The 25,527-nt window shown below is 39.4% G+C and overlaps 1 protein-coding gene across 3 annotated transcripts in view; it reads right to left on the bottom strand.

The window, feature by feature from the left end:
• The window catches only part of ENTPD6 (ectonucleoside triphosphate diphosphohydrolase 6), a 180,898-nt gene that overhangs the window by 44,979 nt on the left and 110,392 nt on the right, over positions 1-25,527 (bottom strand). For all 3 annotated transcript variants that reach the window (XM_053711974.1, XM_053711976.1, XM_053711975.1), the window contains 3 exons: positions 15,810-15,889; positions 2,404-2,468; positions 2,189-2,290 (listed from right to left, as the gene is read on the bottom strand). In XM_053711974.1, the coding sequence (XP_053567949.1) occupies positions 2,189-2,290; positions 2,404-2,468; positions 15,810-15,889 (247 nt within the window). The remainder of the gene's footprint in view (positions 1-2,188; positions 2,291-2,403; positions 2,469-15,809; positions 15,890-25,527) is intronic.

Genomic DNA, 25,527 nt, shown 5'->3' with positions numbered 1-25,527 from the left:
GATTCCGCAACATTATTCTCAAGAATCTGCTGATATTGAGTGGAATCCATGCGATCCTCAACTTTAACAAGATTCCCAGTACCGACACTGGCCACACAGCCCCACAGCATGATGGAACATCCACCAAATGTTACTGTGGGTAGCAAGTGTTGTCTTGGAACGCTGTGTTCTTTTGCCACCATGCGTAACGCCCCTTGTTATGACCAAATAACTCAATCTTTGTTTCATCAGTCCACAGCACCTTCTTCCAAACTGAAGCTGGCTTGTCCAAATGTGCGTTTGCATACCTCAAGTGACTGTTTGTGGCGTGTGTGCAGAAAAGGCTTCTTCCGCATCACTTTAACATACAGCTTCTCCTTGTGAAAAAGGCGCTGAATTGTTGGACGATGCATAGTGACACCATCTGCAGCAAGATGTTGTTGTAGGTCTTTGGGCTGTTTTTGACCATTCTCACCATCCTTTGCCTCTCCGATATTTTACTTGACCTGCCACTTCTGGCCTTAACAAGAACTGTGCCTGTGGTCTTCCATTTCCTCACAGTGGACACTGACAACTTAAATCTCTGCAATAGCTTTTCGGAGCCTTCCACTAAACCATAAATGTTGAACAATCTTTGTTTTCAGGTCATTTGAGAGTTGTTTTAAGGCCACATGTTGCCCCTCTTCAGAGGAGAGTCAAAGAGAACAACAACTTGCAAGTGGCCACTTTAAATACCTTTTCTCATGATTGGATGCACCCTTCTATGAAGTTCAAGGCTAAATATGCTCACCAAACCAATTGTGTGTTCCAATTAATCAGTGCTAGGTAGTTACAGGTATTCAAATCAACAAAATGACAAGGGGTGCCCAAATTTATGCACCTGTCTAATTTCATTTTGATGCATATTGCAAATTTTCTGTTAATCCAATAAACCTAATTTCACTACTGAAATATTATTATGTCCTTCAGTTATTGGATAGATCAAAATGAAATTGCTGATCCAAACAAACACTATTTATAAATGAAAATCATGGAAATTGTCAGGGGTGCCTAAACACACACACATATACGTGTATGTGAGATATATATATATATATATATATATATATATATATATATATATATATATATATATATATATATATATATATATATATATATATATATATATATATATATATATATATATATATATATATATATATATATATATATATATATATATATATATATATATATAACACATACACACAAAACACGGAAGGGAACTGCACTCTCATACCGGACTGGGTACACATCCTATGACCCTGCAACATGCTCAGCCCTGGGTGCCACTGGCACTCACAGGAAGCTGTGCTGTCCCCAGAGTCACAGGCAGTTAACCCCAGACAGGTCTGGGTGCAAGAACCATAGGGAAAATTACAAAACAAATTAATACAACACACAGAGAAAACCCAGCACTCACTTACAAGCGCTCAGCTAAGATTTAAAAGCAAAAATGGAAAGGTTAGTTACCGCATCTGGCCAAATGGGACAAGCCTAGGTGCCTCGTCAAGGTCCTTTCCAATACCTGGGACCCTAAAACAGCCACACAGTGCCAGTGGCACCCAGGGCTAAGCATGTTGCAGGGTCATGGGATGTGTACCCGGTCCGGTATGAGAGTGCAGTTCCCTTCCGTGTTTTGTATATGTCTAGGGTGATTACATATGCCTGTGCACCCTTCCCTTGTTCCCAGTTTGTTTGGATTTGAAAGCTTGCATTGTGTGGCTGTTTTGAGTACTTAAGCAAGTACTCTTACAAAAGAGGATTACATGGACACAGCATAGCCCCAATGCTTGCTTGCAGGGAAAAGTACCCATTAAAGGATTAAAAAAAAAAACTTGATTTTCTTCAGACACCATCTTTGCACACCACCTACGATGGACACAGGCAAAGAATGACTGGGGGTTTATGGGATGTGGGAGTGAAACATAACAGCTCTGCTGGGGTGTTCTTTTCCTCCACCTGGTGGCCAGGAGTTGAATTCCCACTAGTAATTGAAAGCGCTATTTCTTCCTATATCAAAAATCATACCAAAACGCATTGACATACAGATTTAAATAAATACTTTACTTCTATAGTTATACAACATATGCTTGATACAAACCCTTTGGTTTTTATTTTGAGGCAGAAATTTAACTTAAAACACATGTGTGTTAAATATACTTACTGGAAACAAAACCTTTTACTGTGTAGTCTATAGCAGCATGATTAAATGTGGTCACAAAGTCAGGAGTTAGGCAGGGAGATACTAACTGCTCTCCATTTCCCACTGTAAGTAAAAAGAATATAACATCAGTGTAGTGCAATGACGCTGGGCAGCAATAAAGTTAAAAAAAAAAAAAAAAAAAAAAAAAAAAAGTATAAAATCAAAAGACAACTCACAAGGCTCCCCTTCCTTTCCTCCCATGATTTCCAGTCTTGCCGACATTAATCCAAGCCCCAGATAACTGTTTGAATAACAACAACGAAAAATCAATGAAACAAACATTTGTGGAATAAAAATATACCAGTGATGTCTAACTTGGGGACTCAATGCAGCAGCAAACTGAATGTGTACAGAAAACAGAATTTATGCTTACCTGATAAATTACTTTCTCCAACGGTGTGTCCGGTCCACGGCGTCATCCTTACTTGTGGGATATTCTCTTCCCCAACAGGAAATGGCAAAGAGCCCAGCAAAGCTGGTCACATGATCCCTCCTAGGCTCCGCCTTCCCCAGTCATTCGACCGACGTAAAGGAGGAATATGCATAGGAGAAATCATATGAAACCGTGGTGACTGTAGTTAGAGAAAATAATTCATCAGACCTGATTAAAAAAACCAGGGCGGGCCGTGGACCGGACACACCGTTGGAGAAAGTAATTTATCAGGTAAGCATAAATTCTGTTTTCTCCTACATAGGTGTGTCCGGTCCACGGCGTCATCCTTACTTGTGGGAACCAATACCAAAGCTTTAGGACACGGATGATGGGAGGGAGCAAATCAGGTCACCTAGATGGAAGGCACCACGGCTTGCAAAACCTTTCTCCCAAAAACAGCCTCCGAAGAAGCAAAAGTATCAAATTTGTAAAATTTGGTAAAAGTGTGCAGTGAAGACCAAGTCGCTGCCTTACATATCTGATCAACAGAAGCCTCGTTCTTGAAGGCCCATGTGGAAGCCACAGCCCTAGTGGAGTGAGCTGTGATTCTTTCAGGAGGCTGCCATCCGGCAGTCTCATAAGCCAATCGGATGATGCTTTTAAGCCAAAAAGAGAGAGAGGTAGAAGTTGCTTTTTGACCTCTCCTTTTACCAGAATAAACAACAAACAAGGAAGATGTTTGTCTGAAATCCTTTGTAGCCTCTAAATAGAATTTTAGAGCACGAACGACATCCAAATTGTGCAACAAACGTTCCTTCTTTGAAACTGGATTCGGACACAAAGAAGGCACAACTATCTCCTGGTTAATATTTTTGTTAGAAACAACTTTCGGAAGAAAACCAGGTTTAGTACGCAAAACCACCTTATCTGCATGGAACACCAGATAAGGAGGAGAACACTGCAGAGCAGATAACTCTGAAACTCTTCTAGCAGAAGAAATTGCAACCAAAAACAAAACTTTCCAAGATAATAACTTAATATCTACGGAATGTAAGGGTTCAAACGGAACCCCTTGAAGAACTGAAAGAACTAAATTGAGACTCCAAGGAGGAGTCAAAGGTTTGTAAACAGGCTTGATTCTAACCAGAGCCTGAACAAAAGCTTGAACATCTGGCACAGCCGCCAGCTTTTTGTGAAGTAAAACAGATAAAGCAGAAATCTGTCCCTTCAAAGAACTTGCAGATAATCCTTTCTCCAAACCCTCTTGTAGAAAGGATAGAATCTTAGGAATTTTTATCTTGTTCCATGGGAATCCTTTAGATTCGCACCAACAGATATATTTTTTCCATATTTTATGGTAAATTTTTCTAGTTACAGGCTTTCTAGCCTGAATAAGAGTATCAATGACAGAATCTGAGAACCCACGCTTTGATAAAATCAAGCGTTCAATCTCCAAGCAGTCAGTTGGAGTGAGGCCAGATTCGGATGTTCGAACGGACCTTGAACAAGAAGGTCCCGTCTCAAAGGTAGCTTCCATGGTGGAGCCGATGACATATTCACCAGGTCTGCATACCAAGTTCTGCGTGGCCACGCAGGAGCTATCAAGATCACCGAAGCCCTCTCCTGATTGATCCTGATTGATCCTGGCTACCAGCCTGGGAATGAGAGGAAACGGTGGGAATACATAAGCTAGGTTGAAGGTCCAGGGCGCTACTAGTGCATCTACTAGAGTCGCCTTGGGATCCCTGGATCTGGACCCGTAGCAAGGAACCTTGAAGTTCTGACGAGACGCCATCAGATCCATGTCTGGAATGCCCCATAAATGAGTTATTTGGGCAAAGATTTCCGGATGGAGTTCCCACTCCCCCGGATGAAATGTCTGACGACTCAGAAAATCCGCTTCCCAATTTTCCACTCCTGGGATGTGGATTGCAGACAAGTGGCAGGAGTGAATCTCCGCCCATTGAATTACTTTGGACACTTCTTCCATCGCCAGGGAACTCCTTGTTCCCCCCTGATGGTTGATATATGCAACAGTCATGTTGTCTGATTGAAACCTTATGAATTTGGCCTTTGCTAGTTGAGGCCAAGCCTTGAGAGCATTGAATATCACTCTCAGTTCCAGAATGTTTATCGGGAGAAGAGATTCTTCCCGAGACCATAGACCCTGAGCTTTCAGGGGTTCCCAGACCGCGCCCCAGCCCACCAGACTGGCGTCGGTCGTGACAATGACCCACTCTGGTCTGCGGAAACTCATCCCTTGTGACAGGTTGTCCAGGGTCAGCCACCAGCGGAGTGAATCTCTGGTCCTCTGATCTACTTGGATCGTCTGAGACAAGTCTGTATAATCCCCATTCCACTGTCTGAGCATGCACAGTTGTAGTGGTCTTAGATGAATTCGCGCAAAAGGAACTATGTCCATTGCCGCAACCATCAAACCTATTACTTCCATGCACTGCGCTATGGAAGGAAGAAGAACAGAATGAAGTACTTGACAAGAGCTTAGAAGTTTTGATTTTCTGGCCTCTGTCAGAAAAATCTTCATTTCTAAGGAGTCTATTATTGTTCCCAAGAAGGGAACTCTTGTTGACGGGAATAGAGAACTTTTTTCTACGTTCACTTTCCACCCGTGAGATCTGAGAAAGGCTAGGACAATGTCCGTATGAGCCTTTGCTTGTGGCAGAGACGACGCTTGAATCAGTATGTCGTCCAAGTAAGGTACTACTGCAATGCCCCTTGGCCTTAGCACCGCTAGAAGGGACCCTAGTACCTTTGTGAAAATTCTTGGAGCAGTGGCTAATCCGAATGGAAGTGCCACAAACTGGTAATGCTTGTCCAGAAAGGCGAACCTTAGGAACCGATGATGTTCCTTGTGGATAGGAATATGTAGATACGCATCCTTTAAATCCACCGTGGTCATGAATTGACCTTCCTGGATGGTAGGAAGAATTGTCCGAATGGTTTCCATTTTGAACGATGGAACCCTGAGAAATTTGTTTAGGATCTTGAGATCCAAAATTGGCCTGAATGTTCCCTCTTTTTTGGGAACTATGAACAGGTTGGAGTAAAACCCCATCCCTTGTTCTCCTAATGGAACAGGATGAATCACTCCCATTTGTAACAGGTCTTCTACACAATGTAAGAATGCCTGTCTTTTTATTTGGTCTGAAGACAATTGAGACCTGTGGAACCTTCCCCTTGGGGGTAGTTCCTTGAATTCCAGGAGATAACCTTGAGAAACTATTTCTAGCGCCCAAGGATCCTGAACATCTCTTGCCCAAGCCTGAGCGAAGAGAGAGAGTCTGCCCCCCACCAGATCCGGTCCCGGATCGGGGGCCAACATCTCATGCTGTCTTAGTAGCGGTAGCAGGCTTCTTGGCCTGCTTACCTTTGTTCCAGCCTTGCATCGGTCTCCAGGCTGGCTTGGTTTGAGAAGAATTACCCTCTTGCTTAGAGGATGTAGAATTTGAGGCTGGTCCGTTTCTGCGAAAGGGACGAAAATTTGTTTTATTTTTAGCCTTAAAAGACCTATCCTGAGGAAGGGCGTGGCCCTTTCCCCCAGTGATGTCTGAAATAATCTCTTTCAAGTCAGGGCCAAACAGCGTTTTCCCCTTGAAAGGGATGTTAAGCAATTTGTTCTTGGAGGACACATCCGCTGACCAAGACTTTAGCCAAAGCGCTCTGCGCCCCACAATAGCAAAACCTGAATTTTTCGCCGCTAATCTAGCTAATTGCAAAGTGGCGTCTAAGGTAAAAGAGTTAGCCAATTTAAGTGCTTGAACTCTGTCCATAACCTCCTCATAAGAAGATTGTTTATTGAGCGACTTTTCTAGTTCTTCGAACCAGAAACACGCTGCTGTAGTGACAGGAACAATGCATGAAATTGGTTGTAGAAGGTAACCTTGCTGAACAAACATCTTTTTAAGCAAACCCTCTAATTTTTTATCCATAGGATCTTTGAAAGCACAACTATCTTCTATAGGGATAGTGGTGCGTTTGTTCAGAGTAGAAACCGCCCCCTCGACCTTGGGGACTGTCTGCCATAAGTCCTTCCTGGGGTCGACCATAGGAAATAATTTCTTAAAAATAGGGGGAGGGACAAAAGGTATGCCGGGCCTTTCCCATTCTTTATTTACAATGTCCACCACCCGCTTGGGTATAGGAAAAGCTTCGGGGGGCACCGGGACCTCTAGGAACTTGTCCATCTTACATAATTTCTCTGGAATGACCAAATTGTCACAATCATCCAGAGTAGATAACACCTCCTTAAGCAGAGCGCGGAGATGTTCCAATTTAAATTTGAATGTAATAACGTCAGGTTCAGCTTGTTGAGAAATTTTTCCTGAATCTGAAATTTCTCCCTCAGCCAAAACCTCCCTGGCCCCTTCAGACTGGTGTAAGGGCATGTCAGAACCATCATCATCAGCGTCCTCATGCTCTTCAGTATCTAAAACAGAGCAGTCGCGCTTTCGCTGATAAGTGGGCATTTTGGCTAAAAACATAATTTATGTAAGAACTTACCTGATAAATTCATTTCTTTCATATTAGCAAGAGTCCATGAGCTAGTGACGTATGGGATATACATTCCTACCAGGAGGGGCAAAGTTTCCCAAACCTTAAAATGCCTATAAATACACCCCTCACCACACCCACAATTCAGTTTAACGAATAGCCAAGAAGTGGGGTGATAAGAAAGTGCGAAAGCATATAAAATAAGGAATTGGAATAATTGTGCTTTATACAAAAAAATCATAACCACCACAAAAAAGGGCGGGCCTCATGGACTCTTGCTAATATGAAAGAAATGAATTTATCCGGTAAGTTCTTACATAAATTATGTTTTCTTTCATGTAATTAGCAAGAGTCCATGAGCTAGTGACGTATGGGATAATGATTACCCAAGATGTGGATCTTTCCACGCAAGAGTCACTAGAGAGGGAGGGATAAAATAAAGACAGCCAATTCCTGCTGAAAATAATCCACACCCAGAATAAAATTTTAATGAAAAAACATAAGCAGAAGATTCAAACTGAAAACACTGCCTGAAGTACGTTTCTACCAAAAACTGCTTCAAAAGAAGAAAACACAACAAAATGGTAGAATTTAGTAAAATTATGCAAAGAGGACCAAGTTGCTGCTTTGCAAATCTGATCAACCGAAGCTTCATTCCTAAACGCCCAGGAAGTAGAAACTGACCGAGTAGAATGAGCTGTAATCCTTTGAGGCGGAGTGTTAACCGACTCAACATGGGCATGATGAAATAAAGATTTCAACCAAGATGCCAAAGAAATGGCAGAAGCTTTCTGGCCTTTTCTAGAACCGGAAAAGATGACAAATAGACTAGAAGTCTTTCGGAAAGACTTAGTAGCTTCAACATAATATTACAAAGCTCTAACAGCATCCAAAGAATGCAATGATTTCTCCTTAGAATTCATAGGATCAGGACATAATGAAGGAACCACAATTTCTCTACTAATGTTGTTAGAATTCACAACCTTAGGTAAAAAATTCAAAAGAAGTTCGCAGCACCGCCTTATCCTGATGCAAAATCAGAAAAGGAGACTCACAAAAAAGAGTAGATAATTCAGAGACTCTTCTGGCAGAAGAGATGGCCAAAAGAAACAAAACTTTCCAAGAAAGTAATATAATGACCAAAGAATGCATGGGTTCAAAAGGAAGAGCTTGAAGAGCCCCCAGAACCAAATTCAAACTCCAAGGAGGAGAAATTGACTTAATGACAGGTTTTATACGAACCAAAGGTTGTACAAAACAATAAATATCAGGAAGATTAGCAAACCTTCTGTGAAAAAGAACAGAAAGAGCAGAGATTTGTCTTTCAAGGAACTTGCGGACAAACCTTTATCTAAACCATCCTGAAGAAACTGTAAAATTCTCGGTATTCAAAAAGAATGCCAAGAAAAAAGATGAGAAAGACACTAAGAAATATAAGTCTTCCAGACTCTATAATATATCTCTCTAGATACAGATTTACGAGCCTGTCACATAGTATCAATCACAGAGTCAGAGAAACCTCTTTGACCAAGAATCAAGCGTTCAAACTCCATACCTTAAAATTAAGGTTTTGAGACAGAAAGACTGGTCTTAACGGAAGAGTCCACGGTTGGCAAGAGGCCATCCGGACAAGATCCGCATACCAAAACCTGTGAGGCCATGCTGGAGCTACCAGCAGAACAAACGAGCATTCCTTTAGAATATTGGAGAATACCCTTGGAAGAAGAACTAGAGGCGGAAAGATATAGGCAGGATGACACTTGTAAGGAAGAAATAATGCATCCACTGCCTCCGCCCGAGGATCCCGGAATCCGGACAGATACCAGGGAAGTTTCTTGTTTAGATGAGAAGCCATCAGATCTATTTCTGGGAGTTCCCACATTTGAACAATCTGAGGAAATACCTCTGGGTGAAGAGACCATTCGCCCAGGTGCAACGTTTGGCGACTGAGATAATCCGCTTTCCAATTGTCCATACCTGGGATATGAACCGCAGAGATTAGACAGGAGCTGGATTCCGCCCAAACCAAAATTCGAGATACTTCTTTCATAACCAGAGGACTGTGAGTCCCTCCTTGATGATTGATGTATGCCACAGTTGTGACATTGTCTATCTGAAAACAAATGAACAACTCTCTCTTCAGAAGAGGCCAAGACTGAAAAGCTCTGAAAATTGCACGGAGTTCCAAAATACTGATCGGAAATCTCACCTCCTGAGATTCCCAAACCCCTTGTGCCGTCAGATACCCCCACACAGCTCCCCAACCTGTAAGACTTGCATCTGTTGAGATTATAGTCCAGGTCGGAAGAACAAGAAGCCCCCTGAACTAAACGATGGTGATCTGTCCACCATGTCAGAGAGTGTCGTATAATCGGTTTAAAGATATTAATTGAGATATCTTTGAGTAATCCCTGCACCATTGGTTCAGCATACAGAGCTGAAGAGGTCGCATGTGAAAACGAGCAAAGGAGATCGCATCTGATGCGGCAGTCCTAAGACCTAAAATTTCCATGCATAAGGCTACCAAAGGGAATGATTGTGACTGAAGGTTTTGACAAGCTGATATCAATGTTAAACTTCTCTTGTCTGACAAGGACAGAGTCATAGACACTGAATCTATCTAGAAACCTAAAAAGGTTACCCTTGTCTGAGGAATCAATGAACTGATTAGTAAATTGAACCTCCAACCATGAACTTGAAGAAACAACACAAGTCGATACGTATGAGATTCTTCGAAAATGAGAAGACTGAGCAAATACCAAGATATCGTCCAAATAAGGAAATACCAAAACCCTGTTCTCTGATTACAGAAAGAAGGGCACCGAGAACCTTTGAAAAAAATTCTTGGAACTGAGGCTAGGCCAAACGGTAGAGCCAAAAAAACTGGTAATGCTTGTCTAAAAAGAGAATCTCAGACACTAAAAGTGATCTGGATGAATCGGAATATGCAGATACACATCCTGTAAATCTATTGTAGACATATAATGCCCTTGCTAAACAAAAAACAGGATAGTCCTACAGTAACCATCTTTAATGTTGGTATCCTTACATAACGATTCAATATTGATAGATCCGGAACTGGTCTGAAGGAATTGACCTTCTTGGTACAATGAAGAGATAAAATAAAACCCCAGCCCCTGTTCCAGAACTGGAACTGGCATAATTACTCCAACCAACTCTAGATCTGAAACACATTTCAGAAATGCTGAGCCTTTGCTGTGTTAACTGGGACACGGGAAAGAAAAAAATCTCTTAGCAGGAGGCCTTAACTGAAGCCAATTCTGTACCTTTCTGAAACAATGTTCTGAAACCAGAGATTGAGAACGGAATTGATCCAAATTTCTTTGAAGAAAACTTAATCTGCCCCATACCAGCTGAGCTGGAATAAGGGCCGCACCTTCATGGGTACTTAGGAGCTGGCTATAGATTTCTATAAGGCTTGGATATATTCCAAACTGGAAATAGTTTCCAAACTGATACCGCTCCTGAGGATGAAGGATCAGGCTTTTGTTCCTTGTTGTGAGGAAAGGAACAAAAAAGATTATTAGACCTAAATTTACCTTAGATTTTTTATCCTTTGGTAAAAAAGTTCCCTTCCTTCCAGAACAATTGAAATACTAATTTAATACCCTGGAAAGAAAGGGAAAGCAAAGTTGACTTAGAAGACATATCAGCATTCCAAGTTTAATCCATAAAGCTTTTCTAGCTAAAATAGCTAGAGACATATACCTGACATCAACTCTAATGATTTCAAAAGATGGTATCACCAATAAAATTATTAGCATGTTATAGAATAATAATAATGCTATAAAATTATGATCTGTTACTTGTTGCGCTAAAGCTTCTAACCAAAAAGTTGAAGCTGCAGCAACATCCGCTAAAAATATAGCAGGTCTAAGAAGATTACCTGAACATAAGTAAGCTTTTCTTAGAAAGGATTCAATTTCCCTTAAATAAAGTACTATCTGCCGTAGAAATAGTAGTACATTTAGCAGGAGTAGAGACAGCCCCATAACCTTAGGGATTTTGTCCCAAAAAAACTCTAATCTGTCAGATGGCACAGGATATAATTGCTTAAACGTTTAGAAGGAGTAAAAGAATTACCCAAATTATTCCATTCCCTGGAAATTAATTCAGAAATAGCATCAGGGAGATTAAACACTTCTGGAATAGCTACAGGAGATTTAAAAACCTTATTTAAACGTTTAGATTTAGTATCAAGAGGACCAGAATCCTCTATTTCTAATGCAATTGATACTTCTTTAAATAAAGAACGAATAAATTCCATCTTGAACAAATACAAAGATTTATCAGTATCAGAATGATGATGTTCATTTAAAAATTCATCTGAAAAAAGAGAAGTTTTAAAAGACTTTTATGTAAACTAGAAGGAGAAATAACAGACATAGCCTTCTTAATGGATTTAAAAAAATAAAATCTCTTATGTTTATCAGGAACACTCTGAAAATTAGATGTTGACGGAACAGCAACAGGTAATGTAACAGTACTAAAGGAAATTTTATCTGCATTAATAAGTTTGTCATGACATGCAATACAAACAACAGCTGGAGAAACAGATACCAAAAATTATAGCAGATACACTTAGCTTGGTAGCTCCAGCACTAGACAGCGATTTTCCTGTAGTATCTTCTGACTCAGTTGCAACGTGGAACATCTTGCAATATGTAATAGAAAAAAACAACATATAAAGCAAAATTGATCAAATTCCTTAAATGACAGTTTCAGGAATGGGAAAAAATGCCAAAGAACAAGCTTCTAGCAACCAGAAGCAATGAAAAAAAGAGACTAAAATAATGTGGAGACAAAAGCGACGCCCATATTTTTTAGCGCCAAATCAGACGCCCACATTATTTGGCGCCTAAAATGCTTTTGGCGCCAAAAATGACGCCACATCCGGAACGCCGACATTTTTGGCGCAAAATAACGTCAAAAAATGACGCAACTTCCGGCGACACGTATGACGCCGGAAACGGAAAATAATTTTTGCGCCAAAAAAGTCTGCGCCAAAAATGACGCAATAAAATGAAGCATTTTCAGCCCCCGCGAGCCTAACAGCCCACAGGGAAAAAAGAGTCAAATTTTTGAAGGTAAGAAAAAATGATTAATTCAAATGCATTATCCCAAATATGAAACTGACTGTCTGAAAAATAAGGAAAGTTGAACATTCTGAGTCAAGGCAAATAAATGTTTGAATACATATATTTAGAACTTTATAAACAAAGTGCCCAACCATAGCTTAGAGTGTCACAGAAAATAAGATTTACTTACCCCAGGACACTCATCTACATGTTTGTAGAAAGCCAAACCAGTACTGAAACGAGAATCAGCAGAGGTAATGGTATATATAAGAGTATATCGTCGATCTGAAAAGGGAGGTAAGAGATGAATCTCTACGACCGATAACAGAGAACCTATGAAATAGACCCCGTAGAAGGAGATCACTGCATTCAAATAGGCAATACTCTCCTCACATCCCTCTGACATTCACTGCACGCTGAGAGGAAAACCGGGCTCCAACTTGCTGCGGAGCGCATATCAACGTAGAATCTAGCACAAACTTACTTCACCACCTCCATCGGAGGCAAAGTTTGTAAAACTGAATTGTGGGTGTGGTGAGGGGTGTATTTATAGGCATTTTAAGGTTTGGGAAACTTTGCCCCTCCTGGTAGGAATGTATATCCCATACGTCACTAGCTCATGGACTCTTGCTAATTACATGAAAGAAATGTTTTTAATAGAATTATCCATTACAGCCGTTAATTGTTGCATAGTAAGGAGGATTGGCGCACTAGATGAACTAGGGACCTCCTGAGTGGGCAAGACTGGTGTAGACATAGAAGGAGATGATGCAGTACCATGCTTACTCCCCTCACTTAAGGAATCATTTTGGGCAACATTATTATCAGTGGCATCATTGTCCCTGCTTTGTTTGTCACATTCATCACATATATTTAAATGGAGAGGAACCTTGGCTTCCGAACATACAGAACATCGTCTATCTGATGGTTCAGACATGTTAATAGGCATAAACTTGATAAAGCACAAAAAACGTTTTAAAATAAAACCGTTACTGTCACTTTAAATTTTAAACTGAACACACTTTATTACTGAATATGTGAAAAAGTATGAAGGAATTGTTCAAAATTCACCAAAATTTCACCACAGTGTCTTAAAGCCTTAAAAGTATTGCACACCAAATTTGAAAGCTTTAACTCTTAAAACAACCGTTTTTACATTTAACCCCTATACAGTCCCTGGTATCTGCTTTGCTGAGACCCAACCAAGCCCAGAGGGGAGTACGATACCAAATGACGCCTTCAATAAGCTTTTTCAGTGGATCTGAGCTCCTCACACATGCATCTGCATGCCTTGCTTCTCAAAAACAACTGCGCATTAGTGGCGCGAAAATGAGGCTCTGCCTATGACTAGAAAAGGCCCCCCAGTGAAAAAGGTGTCCAATACAGTGCCTGCCGTTTTTTTAACACAATTCCCAAGATTAAAATAACTCTTCAAAGTTATAAACCATTAAATATGCTTATAAAGTAATCGTTTTAGCCCAGAAAAATGTCTACCAGTCTTTAAAGCCCTTGTGAAGCCCTTTATTCTTATATTTAAAACTAAGAAAATGGCTTACCGGATCCCATAGGGAAAATGACAGCTTCCAGCATTACCAAGTCTTGTTAGAAATGTGTCATATCTCAAGCAGCAAAGTCTGCCCACTGTTTCCCCCAACTGAAGTTACTTCATCTCAACAGTCCTGTGTGGAACAGCCATCGATTTTAGTAACGGTTGCTAAAATCATCTTCCTCATACAAACAGAAATCTTCATCTCTTTTCTGTTTCAGAGTAAATAGTACATACCAGCACTATTTTAAAATAACAAACTCTTGATTGAAGAATAAAACTACATTTAAACACCAAAAAACTCTAAGCCATCTCCGTGGAGATGTTGCCTGTGCAACGGCAAAGAGAATGACTGGGGAAGGCGGAGCCTAGGAGGGATCATGTGACCAGCTTTGCTGGGCTCTTTGCCATTTCCTGTTGGGGAAGAGAATATCCCACAAGTAAGGATGACGCCGTGGACCGGACACACCTATGTTGGAGAAATATATATATCCATGAAAGGGACATGAAGCCCCAAAAAAAAAAAAAAAAAATCTCTTTCATGATTTAGGCAGAACATATAAATTTTAAACAACTTTCCAGTTTACTTCTATTATCAAATTTGCTTCATTTTCTTGGTATCATTTGTTAAAGAAGTTTTCTAACCAAACACATGGGTGAGCCAATGACAATCGAGATAGATATATATATATATATATATATATATATATATATATATATATATATATATATATATATATATATATATATATACACATATACACACACACACACACAGCCACCAATCAGAAGCTAGAACCTAGTATATTTGCTGCTCCTGATCTTTCCTAGATAAACCTTTCAGCAAAGGATAACAAGAGAAGGAAGCAAATTAAATAGAAGTAAACTGAAAAGTTGTTTAAAATTGTACGTTCTGTCTAAATAATGAATGTCTAATTATGACTCTACTGTCCCTTTAAGTTCAAGAGCTTTTATATGAAAATTTCCTTTTTTTGGAAATGGGAACCAAAAGCCATTAGTCAATACTAGACCAGAGGGACACTATTGGATTAAAGACCTAAATGGGGACTGGGGTTCTAGTGTCTCCTGTAGAAGGGTAAGACATATGGGTTCTGCGTGGTGTATATACTGCGTGTTTAGCGTCGGGTTCTGCGTGGTGTATATACTGCGTGTTTAGCGTCGGGTTCTGCGGGGTGTATATACTGCGTGTTTAGCGCCTGGTTCTGCGGGGTGTATATACTGCGTGTTTAGCGCCTGGTTCTGCGGGGTGTATATACTGCGTGTTTAGCGCCTGGTTCTGCGGGGTGTATATACTGCGTGTTTAGCGCCTGGTTCTGCGGGGTGTATATACTGCGTGTTTAGCGCCTGGTTCTGCGGGGTGTATATACTGCGTGTTTAGCGCCTGGTTCTGCGGGGTGTATATACTGCGTGTTTAGCGCCTGGTTCTGCGGGGTGTATATACTGCGTGTTTAGCGTCTGGTTCTGTGGGGTGTATATACTGCATGTTTAGCAACTGGTTCTGCGGGGTTATGTTGTGGGCAGCAGTTATTAAAGAGCATATGCAGGAGATAAAGGATGACTACAAGCTTATGGAAAATAGGGGTTTCAGTTCAAACATGGATATTGTCACCCAGGAAAATACAAGACTTCAAATAAATTAGAGTCCTTTGGAACTGTACCTATGTGACCGCATTTGAGTGATACACGAAAGTGGCTAACAACGCGGTAGGACAATCCTCATCGGGTGTCTAATTTCTCATTGGCGGTTATTTACATTCCGTTTAAAAGTTTTGCTTAAAATACCATTTGAAATAAAACATTTAAAATGTATATACTTTATCTGTTGCAGTTAGGAAATGTTTGTGCGATAGTTAAACGTCCAGTAGATATAAAGACTATTTTTAGGTTTTATATCCTTTAATATAACATTATTTTTTATCATATTTATATTTTCATACCATTTGCTTTACCAATGGACTGGCTAGCAAGATAAAACTATGCACAATTATTAGTAAAAAGATATCTAAAACAAAAAACAGCACAACAACTTACCTATGTGAATAAAGATAATGACTGGTATTAAATAGCTGGAAATTGGTGATATACCCAGCTGGTGCACTTGTAAATGTATCCTAAACAGAGATTAATTAAAGCAATGAAAAACAAACCACACACAAACTAATATGATACACAATTTCAAGACCTTGTCAACATTTTGTTTTGGATTTTTTTTTTTTTTAAAAAACGCAAATGTGAAGGCATCTGGCACTCAGAGATTAAACTGCTCAATAATGATAAAGTTCTGACTACTTTAAAGTGATACTAAACCCAATTTATTTTCTTCATGATTCAGATATAGCACGCAATTTTCTAATTTATTCCTATTATTTCTTCTTTGTTCTCTTGCTATATTTACTTGAAAAAGCAGGAATCTAAGTAAGGAGCCAGCCCATTTTGGTTCAGCACCCTGGATAGTGCTTTCTTATTGGTGGATAAATGTAGCCACCAATCAGCATGCACAACCCAGGTGCTCAACCAAAAATGGGCCAAGAGAACAAAGAAAATAGATAAATAGGTGTAGATTAGAAAGTTGCTTAAAATGAATGCTCTGTCCGAGTCCTGAAAAAAAAAAAAAAAAAAAAAAAAAAAAAAAAATGGGTTTAGTATCCCTTTAAGATTAAGCAACAAAGCAAGATTCTAAATCCAGCTGACCCTGATACAGGTGTGTTTAGAATTATGAGACCTACAGCCTATCAAGTGCATACAGCTATATATACATGCAGTCTGTACCCAATAAGCACGCTTATATGTGCATCAATTAAAGCCTAATAGGCAAGTAACACAGAAAATGCATATTACTTAAACAAGTTATTTAATGTTTATGTTAAAGAAACAAAACAAAAAAAAACCCATACAGCATACCATTTAACAACTTCCCAATGTATTTCTGTTATCAAAATTGCTTCACTCTCTAGGCAAAATTTGTTGCGGCAGCAGAAATGCACAAGTGGGAGCAGCCAGCAATCAGCAGCTAGCTTTCAATTCTGAAATTCCCAGCAGTGAAGGGGTTAATCAGGTAGCTTCAGTATTGTAATGTAGGGATTACTCTCCCACCTAGTGGCAGCCTTCGATACTGGCAGCCAGTTCTATTTATAATTTATTTATATTGTTTTCTGTAGTGTAGGTCCCCCCCGCGATTGTTATTTAGGCCCCACCCTCTCATATCTTTTCTCTAGTGTAACATCCCAATCCCTCTCTCCAAACATGTTTTCTGTAGCATAGGGTCCTGCCCTTCCCTATGATGTCATCTATACGAGACGCCTTTCTCTATGGAATACATATGTACATTCTGCCATCTAGAGGCAAAATGCAGCATTAACTGTTTACCATGAATGAGTATTATTTGCCTTATCTATGTACTTAATGTTATGTTGTTGTTTTTTTAAAGTGCAAGTCCTGCGGTATCCCTGATATATGGCCCAAGTAAATCCCAGGGTGCACATAGGAGAAACTAGGTTATAGAGCAGATATTATATAATTTTAAAAAAAGCAGCTTTAATTCTATGTGCATCCTCGATGGATGGGACATAAGCATAGACTTAATAGTCATGTGAAATGTTTTGCCTTCAGCTTAATTTAACAGTAACTTATCTGATGAACTTTTTTATAGTGTAAAACTGTCAGAAAGAAAGCTACTAAAATTTGAAATTCAAGATGAAAGGCAAATTCCTTTAAAATTTGCAGGTCTAAACATGGGTGTCCGCGCCAACACTCGCAGGGGCAGCCCTCATGGAATAAAAAAAATAAAATTAAAAAAAAAACAGAATTTATGTTTACCTGATAAATTACTTTCTCCAACGGTGTGTCCGGTCCACGGCGTCATCCTTACTTGTGGGGATATTCTCTTCCCCAACAGGAAATGGCAAAGAGCCCAGCAAAGCTGGTCACATGATCCCTCCTAGGCTCCGCCTACCCCAGTCATTCGACCGACGTTAAGGAGGAATATTTGCATAGGAGAAACCATATGGTACCGTGGTGACTGTAGTTAAAGAAAATAAATTATCAGACCTGATTAAAAAACCAGGGCGGGCCGTGGACCGGACACACCGTTGGAGAAAGTAATTTATCAGGTAAACATAAATTCTGTTTTCTCCAACATAGGTGTGTCCGGTCCACGGCGTCATCCTTACTTGTGGGAACCAATACCAAAGCTTTAGGACACGGATGAAGGGAGGGAGCAAATCAGGTCACCTAAATGGAAGGCACCACGGCTTGCAAAACCTTTCTCCCAAAAATAGCCTCAGAAGAAGCAAAAGTATCAAACTTGTAAAATTTGGTAAAAGTGTGCAGTGAAGACCAAGTCGCTGCCCTACATATCTGATCAACAGAAGCCTCGTTCTTGAAGGCCCATGTGGAAGCCACAGCCCTAGTGGAATGAGCTGTGATTCTTTCGGGAGGCTGCCGTCCGGCAGTCTCGTAAGCCAATCTGATGATGCTTTTAATCCAAAAAGAGAGAGAGGTAGAAGTTGCTTTTTGACCTCTCCTTTTACCGGAATAAACAACAAACAAGGAAGATGTTTGTCTAAAATCCTTTGTAGCATCTAAATAGAATTTTAGAGCGCGAACAACATCCAAATTGTGCAACAAACGTTCCTTCTTTGAAACTGGTTTCGGACACAGAGAAGGTACGATAATCTCCTGGTTAATGTTTTTGTTAGAAACAACTTTTGGAAGAAAACCAGGTTTAGTACGTAAAACCACCTTATCTGCATGGAACACCAGATAAGGAGGAGAACACTGCAGAGCAGATAATTCTGAAACTCTTCTGGCAGAAGAAATTGCAACTAAAAACAAAACTTTCCAAGATAATAACACTAAAAAACTCTAAGCCATCTCCGTGGAGATGTTGCCTGTACAACGGCAAAGAGAATGACTGGGGTAGGCGGAGCCTAGGAGGGATCATGTGACCAGCTTTGCTGGGCTCTTTGCCATTTCCTGTTGGGGAAGAGAATATCCCCACAAGTAAGGATGACGCCGTGGACCGGACACACCTATGTTGGAGAAAGGGGGGCCTGTCCCTGCAGGTGGTGAACTGTCTCCCATAGAAATAATGAGGGTTGCACTGATACCATTTTTCTAAGACCGAGTACAAGTACCGACACTTTTTTTCAAATACTCACCGATACCAATTACTGATACTTTTATGTCATGACAGTTTACCAAGCACAATACAGACTAATGATTTAAGATCGCTTCTTTATAATTATGAACTGCATCTCAAAAGACATTTTGAAATAATAAAAGAGTTTTATGTGCTTGTTGTCACAAAGTTCACAGAACAGGTTTATAAATAAAAACATCACAATAACATAACAACAAATAACTGCTGCAGCAGCTGGGGCTGGAAAGCTACAATTTAAAGGGGTGATTACTGGATGCAATTGGGTTGTAGGCTGCCTATATAAAACTCATTAATCTGACATTTGTACTTAATACAAAGTAATATAATTTAATTCTGAAAATAATATTGGAAAAGGAGTATCCAAGTAATCCCTTTTGAGAAAAATGGGGCATTTACATTCTACTGACTCAACAGGAAATAGGGCTGGTCTTTATATTTTTCCAAGGCTGCTTTTTATTTCTAGTCCGGCCCTGGCTAAGGATGTTCCTCAGAGTACAGTATGTTTTGAGCACAATTGTGCAAGATGAGAACTAGCAGTATAACAGGCAATCTAGCAATTAGAATATTTTTTCAAAAGTTAGTGGCAAGTTCTTATTAAGGAACAGAGGCATCTCTGCATGTTCAGCTATAAGTCTATTTCTGCTATCAGTAAGGACATTTGACACTAAGCTGAACAGTCTTTCACTTTTCACACTACTGCATGGGTCAGAAAGATGTTTTTGGGCCATTAAGTTTCAGTTTATTAACTGCCCAGTACTTCAGTGGTTTGTCTGAATGAGGTACAGTGATCTCTCCCAGGTAGGCTTCCAGCTGTAAAGTAGCAGCTTTTGGAGCACTGCTCTAACATACAATAATACAAATAACAGCAATATGTATTGGCAGAACAGAAATGAAATTTTTTTTAGTTAAGTCTCCACTTCAGCATAAAATGAAATGGGAACATGCAGTTTGAAAAACGCCCCAAGATGGTGTATGGGTAGAAATCGGAGGTGTCGGTTTAACCCCTTAACGACCAAGGATGTGCCAGGTACGTCCTGCAAAAATTATCAGTTAGTGACAATGGACGTACCTGGCACGTCCTTGGTCGAATTGAGTGCTGGAAGCGATTGCAATCGCTTCCAGCAGCTCTCTGGGTATTGCAGTGATGCCTCGATATTGAGGCATCCTGCAATACCGTTTTTCAAGCATCCGATGCAAAGAGAGCCACTCTGTGGCCATCTCTGCACCGGTAGTGATGGTGCCGATCGTTAGTGGGAGCTTAGCAGGGAGCGGGTGGGCGGCCCATTGCTACCCGGCATCCGGTTCCTGCAAGTGCAATGTGCATGCCGGGAGCGTGCGCAGCAACCACTGCCAATGATCCAGGGAATTGCATTGTGAGAGGGAAAAAATTAAAAATAAATTGTAAAGGATTTGGGAGGGGAGCAGCTACACTACAGAAAAAGCTATCCTTAATAAAAAAAAAAAAAAAAAAAACGTTTTTGGGGGCAAACTGGGTACTGGCAGACAGCTGCCAGTACCGAAGATGGCGGCAAATAGGTAGGGGGGGAGGGTCCATCACAGCTGAATAGATACATTTAAAAAAAAAACAAAAAAAAAAAACAACTTATTTTAGTGCTGGCAGACTTTCTGCCAGCACTTAAGATGGCAGGGACAATAGTGGGGTGGGGAGGGAAGAGAGCTGTTTGGGAGGGATCAGGTGGGAGGCTGATCTCTACACTAAAGCTAAAAATTACCCCTGCACGCTACCTGGGCATAATACAAGTGTGGTGCGCAGCGGCATTTAGCGGCCATCTAATTGCCAAAAAGCAACGCCAAAGCCATATATGTCTGCTATTTCTGAACAAAGGGGATCCCAGAGAAGCATTTACAACCATTTGTGTCATAATTGCACAAGCTGGTTGAAAATAATTTCAGTGAGAAACCTAAAGTTTGTGAAAAAAATTGTGAAAAAGTGAACTTTTTTTTTTTTTATTTGATTGCATTTGGAGGTGAAATGGTGGCATGAAATATACCAAAATGGGCCTAGATCAAAACTTTGGGTTGACTTCTAAAATAAAATATATATACATGTCAAGGGTTATTCAGGAATTCCAGACAGATATCAGTGTTCCAATGTAACTATTGCTAATTTTGAAAAAAAGTGGCCTGGAAATAGCAAAGTGCTACTTGTATTTATTGCCCTATAACTTGCAAAAAAAGCAAAGAACATGTAAACATTGGGTATTTCTAAACAAAGGACAAAATTTAGAAACTATTTAGCATGGGTGTTTTTTGGTGGTTGCAGATGTGTAACAGATTTTGGGGGTCAAAGTTAGAAAAAGTGCGTTTTTCCCCCATCATTTTATATTTTTTTTATAGTATATTATAAGATATGATGAAAATAATGGTATCTTTAGAAAGTCCATTTAATGGAGAGAATAACGTTATATAATATGTGTGGGTACAGTAAATGAGTAAGAGGAAAATTACAGCTAAACACAAACACCGCAGAAATGTAAAAGGCCTGTGGTCACTAAGGGGTTAAATGGACATTGAACCCTAATTTTTTTTCTTTCATGATTCAGATAGAGCAGGCAATTTTAAGCAACTTTCTAATTTACTCTTATAATCAATTTTTGTTCGTTCTCTTACTATCTTTATTTGAAAAAGAAGGAATCTAAGCTAAGGAGCCAGACAATTTTTGGTTGAGAACTCTGGACAACACTTGTTTATTGGTGGGTGAATTTATCCACCAATCAGCAAGAACAACCCAGGTTGTTCACAAAAAATGGGCAAACATCTAAACTTACATTCTTGCTTTTCAAATAAAGATACCAAGAGAATGAAGAAAATTTGATAATAGGAGTAAATTAGAAAGCTGCTTAAAATTGCATGCTCTATCCAAATCATTAAAGAAAACATTTGGGTTTAGTGTCCCTTTAAGCATCGGTGCATTTGCACGAGTACAAGTCACTTGGTATCGGCACTGATACTAGTATCAGTGCAACCCTAGAAATAATGAGAACTCTCTGCTAGGTAAAAGTTTGCAATGGAGTGCGTAGAACAGAGGGGGAAAACAGTGTGTTTTTTAAACTTAAATATTATGCTCACTACAAATCAATTTACTATGTTTTCATTGCACTGTACCATAAATTCGCTATCATTTTCCTTTCAGAGTAATTTGTGTTTTGATTATTTTGGTGAAAATTTGCCACCTTTTAAAAAGGGACAGTCTACACCAGAATTGTTATAATTTAAAAAGATAGATAATCCCTTTATTACCCATTCCCCGGTTTGGCATAACCAACAGGGTTATATTAATATACTTTGTATGTCTGTGATTACCTTGGATCTAAGCCTCTGCAGACTGCCCCCTTATTTCAGTTCTTTGACAGACTTGCATTTAAGCCAATCAGTGCAGACTCCTAGGTAACTCCACATGTGTGAGCTCAATGTTATCTTATGGCACATATGAACTAACGCCCTCTGGTGGTGAAAAAAGGTCAATATGCATTCTCATAAGGAGGCGGTGTTCTGGTAAGAGGCCAAACTTTTGAAAAGAGCAAACCATGTCACTTCCTGTGACGTTTCATCAGCTGTTTTACACATTTTGTAGTGAATGCGCATGCGTGCCATTGTCATCACATACCTGGCCGCATACGTCACTGCTAAAATATTTAGTGCTGTGAAATTCAAGAACCCTTTATAGAGCGCATGCGTGTGACTCATGGAAAGCTGTTTTTTAGGCTCCTCTGCACTATTCGGAACTCCGCCCCCCCACATAATCTTTCATAACATAATGACATTGAACGGAGCCTGTGAAAAGCTGCATTGGATCATCAGAAGCAGTGGCTATAGCCGAGTGGCGGTGGGGGCTGTTTCTCATGCACGGAGACTCAGCTTTACAGTAGTAGTAGTAGTAGTAATGGGGGTAGTTGCAGTGGGGAGCGGAGTTCCGAATAGTGTCGAGGAGCCTAATGAACAGCTTTCCATGAGTCAGACGCATACGCTCTATAAAAGGTTCCTGAATAACACAGCACTAAATATTTTAGCAGTGACGTATGTGATGACGCTGGCACGCATGCGCATTAGGTAAAAAATGTGTGAAACAGCTGATGAAACGTCACAGGAAGGGACATGGTTCGCTCTTTTACAAAGTTCGGCCTCTTACCAGAACAGCGGTCTTCAAGGTCTAATAAATTAGCATATGAGCCTCCTAGGTTTAGCTTTCAACTAAGAATACCAAGAGAACAAAGCAAAATTGGTGATAAAAGTAAATTGGAAAGTGGTTTAAAATTGCATGCCCTATCTGAATCATACGTTTATTTTGGACTAGACTGTCCCTTTAACTGGCAAGAAAAAAACAGTGAGAATTGTAATGCAAAAAGGTTTATAGAATTTTGCTGGGATTTGAGAGAAACTTTCATACACGACCATGTTCAGCCCATTTTACAAAAAACTATTACGCTTTGTATTTATAATTTGTTTGTTTTTTTAAAAAAGTGTTTTTTTGCATTCAGTGTACTTAAAGAGATACTAAACCCACATTTTTTCTTTAACGATTCAGATAGAGCATGCAATTTTAAGCAATTTTCTAATTTACTACTATTATCAATTGTTCTTCATTCTATTGCTATCTTTATTTAAAAAGCAGGAATGTAAAGCATAGGAGCCGGCCCATTTTTAGTTCAGAACCTGGGTTATCCTTACTTATTGGTGGCTAAATGTCAGTCACCAAAAAGCAAGCGCTATCCATGGTGCTTTACCTAAAATGGGCTGGCTCCTTATCTTTACATTCCTGTTTTTTAAATAAAGATAGCAAGAGAACGGAGAGAAAAAAAATTATGAATAAATTAGAAAGTGGCTTAAAATTGCCTGCTTTATCTGAATCATGAAATATTTTTTTTTTGATTAGTAACCCTTTAAAGGGACACTGAACCCACATTTTTTCTTTTGTGATTCAGATAGAGCATGACATTTTAAGCAACCTTCTAATTTACTCGTATTATCAAATTTTCTTCATTCTCTTGGTATATTTATTTGAAATGCAAGAATGTAAGTTTAGATGCTGGACCATTTTTGGTGAACAACCTGGGTTGTTCTTGCTGATTGGTGGAGAAATTCATCCACCAATAAAAAAGTGCTGTCCAGAGTACTGAACCAAAAAACCCTTAGATGCCTTTTTCAAATAAAGATAGCAAGAGAATGAAGTTCAGTGTCCCTTTCACATTAAGATTTAGGCTATGCATATTTAATAAAATTTATATGTAAAATTACACAGAAATAATTTGTAAGTTTTTGCTAAAATACAATTATTGGTGAATAATTGTATTATTATTTTTGATGCACCTTAAAGGGACAGTCTAGTATAAACTAAACTTTCATTATTCAATTTAATTTTAATCAGTTTTCCAATTTACTTTTATCATCAAATTTGCTTTTTTCTCTTGGTATTCTTAGTTTAAACTAAACCTAGGTAGGCTCATATGCTAATTGCTAAGCCTTTGAGGGCTGCCCCTTATCACATGCTTTTTAAATCTCTTTTCAACACAAAGAGACAGAAAGTACACGTAGGCCATATAGATAACACTGTGTACAGGCACAGGGGGTTATTTAAGATCTAGCACAACACAATGCTAAATGCAAGACAATAGATAATAAACAGTCACAGTCATGTGATCAGGGGGCTGGAAGAAGGTTCCTAGATACAAGGTAATCTATCTTTTAAAACAATAACAATTATAACTATGGTAGACTGTCCCTTAATTAAAAAAAATTCTTATAGAATCTCACCCTGCCAAGAAACCTTTTTAGAAACAGGCCCTAAGTGCTTTTGCAATGTCTTTTTATTATTATGCATATAATGATTATGCTAGTCTATATATAGTTCAGCCATTTTTACACTGGGAATTTTATCCTGTAGCAATATTTAAAAAAAAAAATACTTGGAGCTTATATGCGATTACTGTTATTAATGTTTTGTCTGCATACCTGCTGGCTGAGGTTAATATAGGGACAGTTTTTTGCCTCGCCAATTTAAACCTTCAAAACAGACAGTGTTACACACAAAGACATTTCATAAAAATAAAAAACACTAATAAAGCACTTTTCATATGTCTATTCTATCTAAAATAGATTTTTTTTTTAAATAAGCATTGCAAATATTATTGGAAGCATTTATGCAGTCTACTTTTAAATTGCAAAGAAAAAAAAAAATAGTGTCTTAAAAGTTAGTGTCAGAATGGTATCTTAAATGTTCCATTATGGAAAGTGTCCTTATGAGGTCAATTTACCATCTCTGCAGACGGACAGATCCGCAAATAGTGAACCTGTCTGCCTGCAATTGCCACTTCTGAGGTTTTATCACACAGCAAAATGTATCATTAAACAAGAGGATTCTGCCCCCTGCTCCCCACAACCCATTGCGCTAGTAAAGGTTATGTCAATCAGTGCGAACGAGTGCCGGGATGATTGATTTTTCCACTTCTGAGGTGGCAAAGAGGGGAAAAAAAGAAGTTTTTGCTTCTTAACCCCTTAATGACCACAGCACTTTTCCATTTTCTGTCCGTTTGGGACCAAGGCTATTTTTACATTTCTGCGGTGTTTGTG

The sequence above is a fragment of the Bombina bombina genome, chromosome 4, assembly GCF_027579735.1.
Source record: "Bombina bombina isolate aBomBom1 chromosome 4, aBomBom1.pri, whole genome shotgun sequence".
Lineage (NCBI taxonomy): Eukaryota > Metazoa > Chordata > Amphibia > Anura > Bombinatoridae > Bombina > Bombina bombina.
Note: the sequence above shows the minus strand (reverse complement) of the source record. Positions and strands in the feature narration are given on the sequence as shown.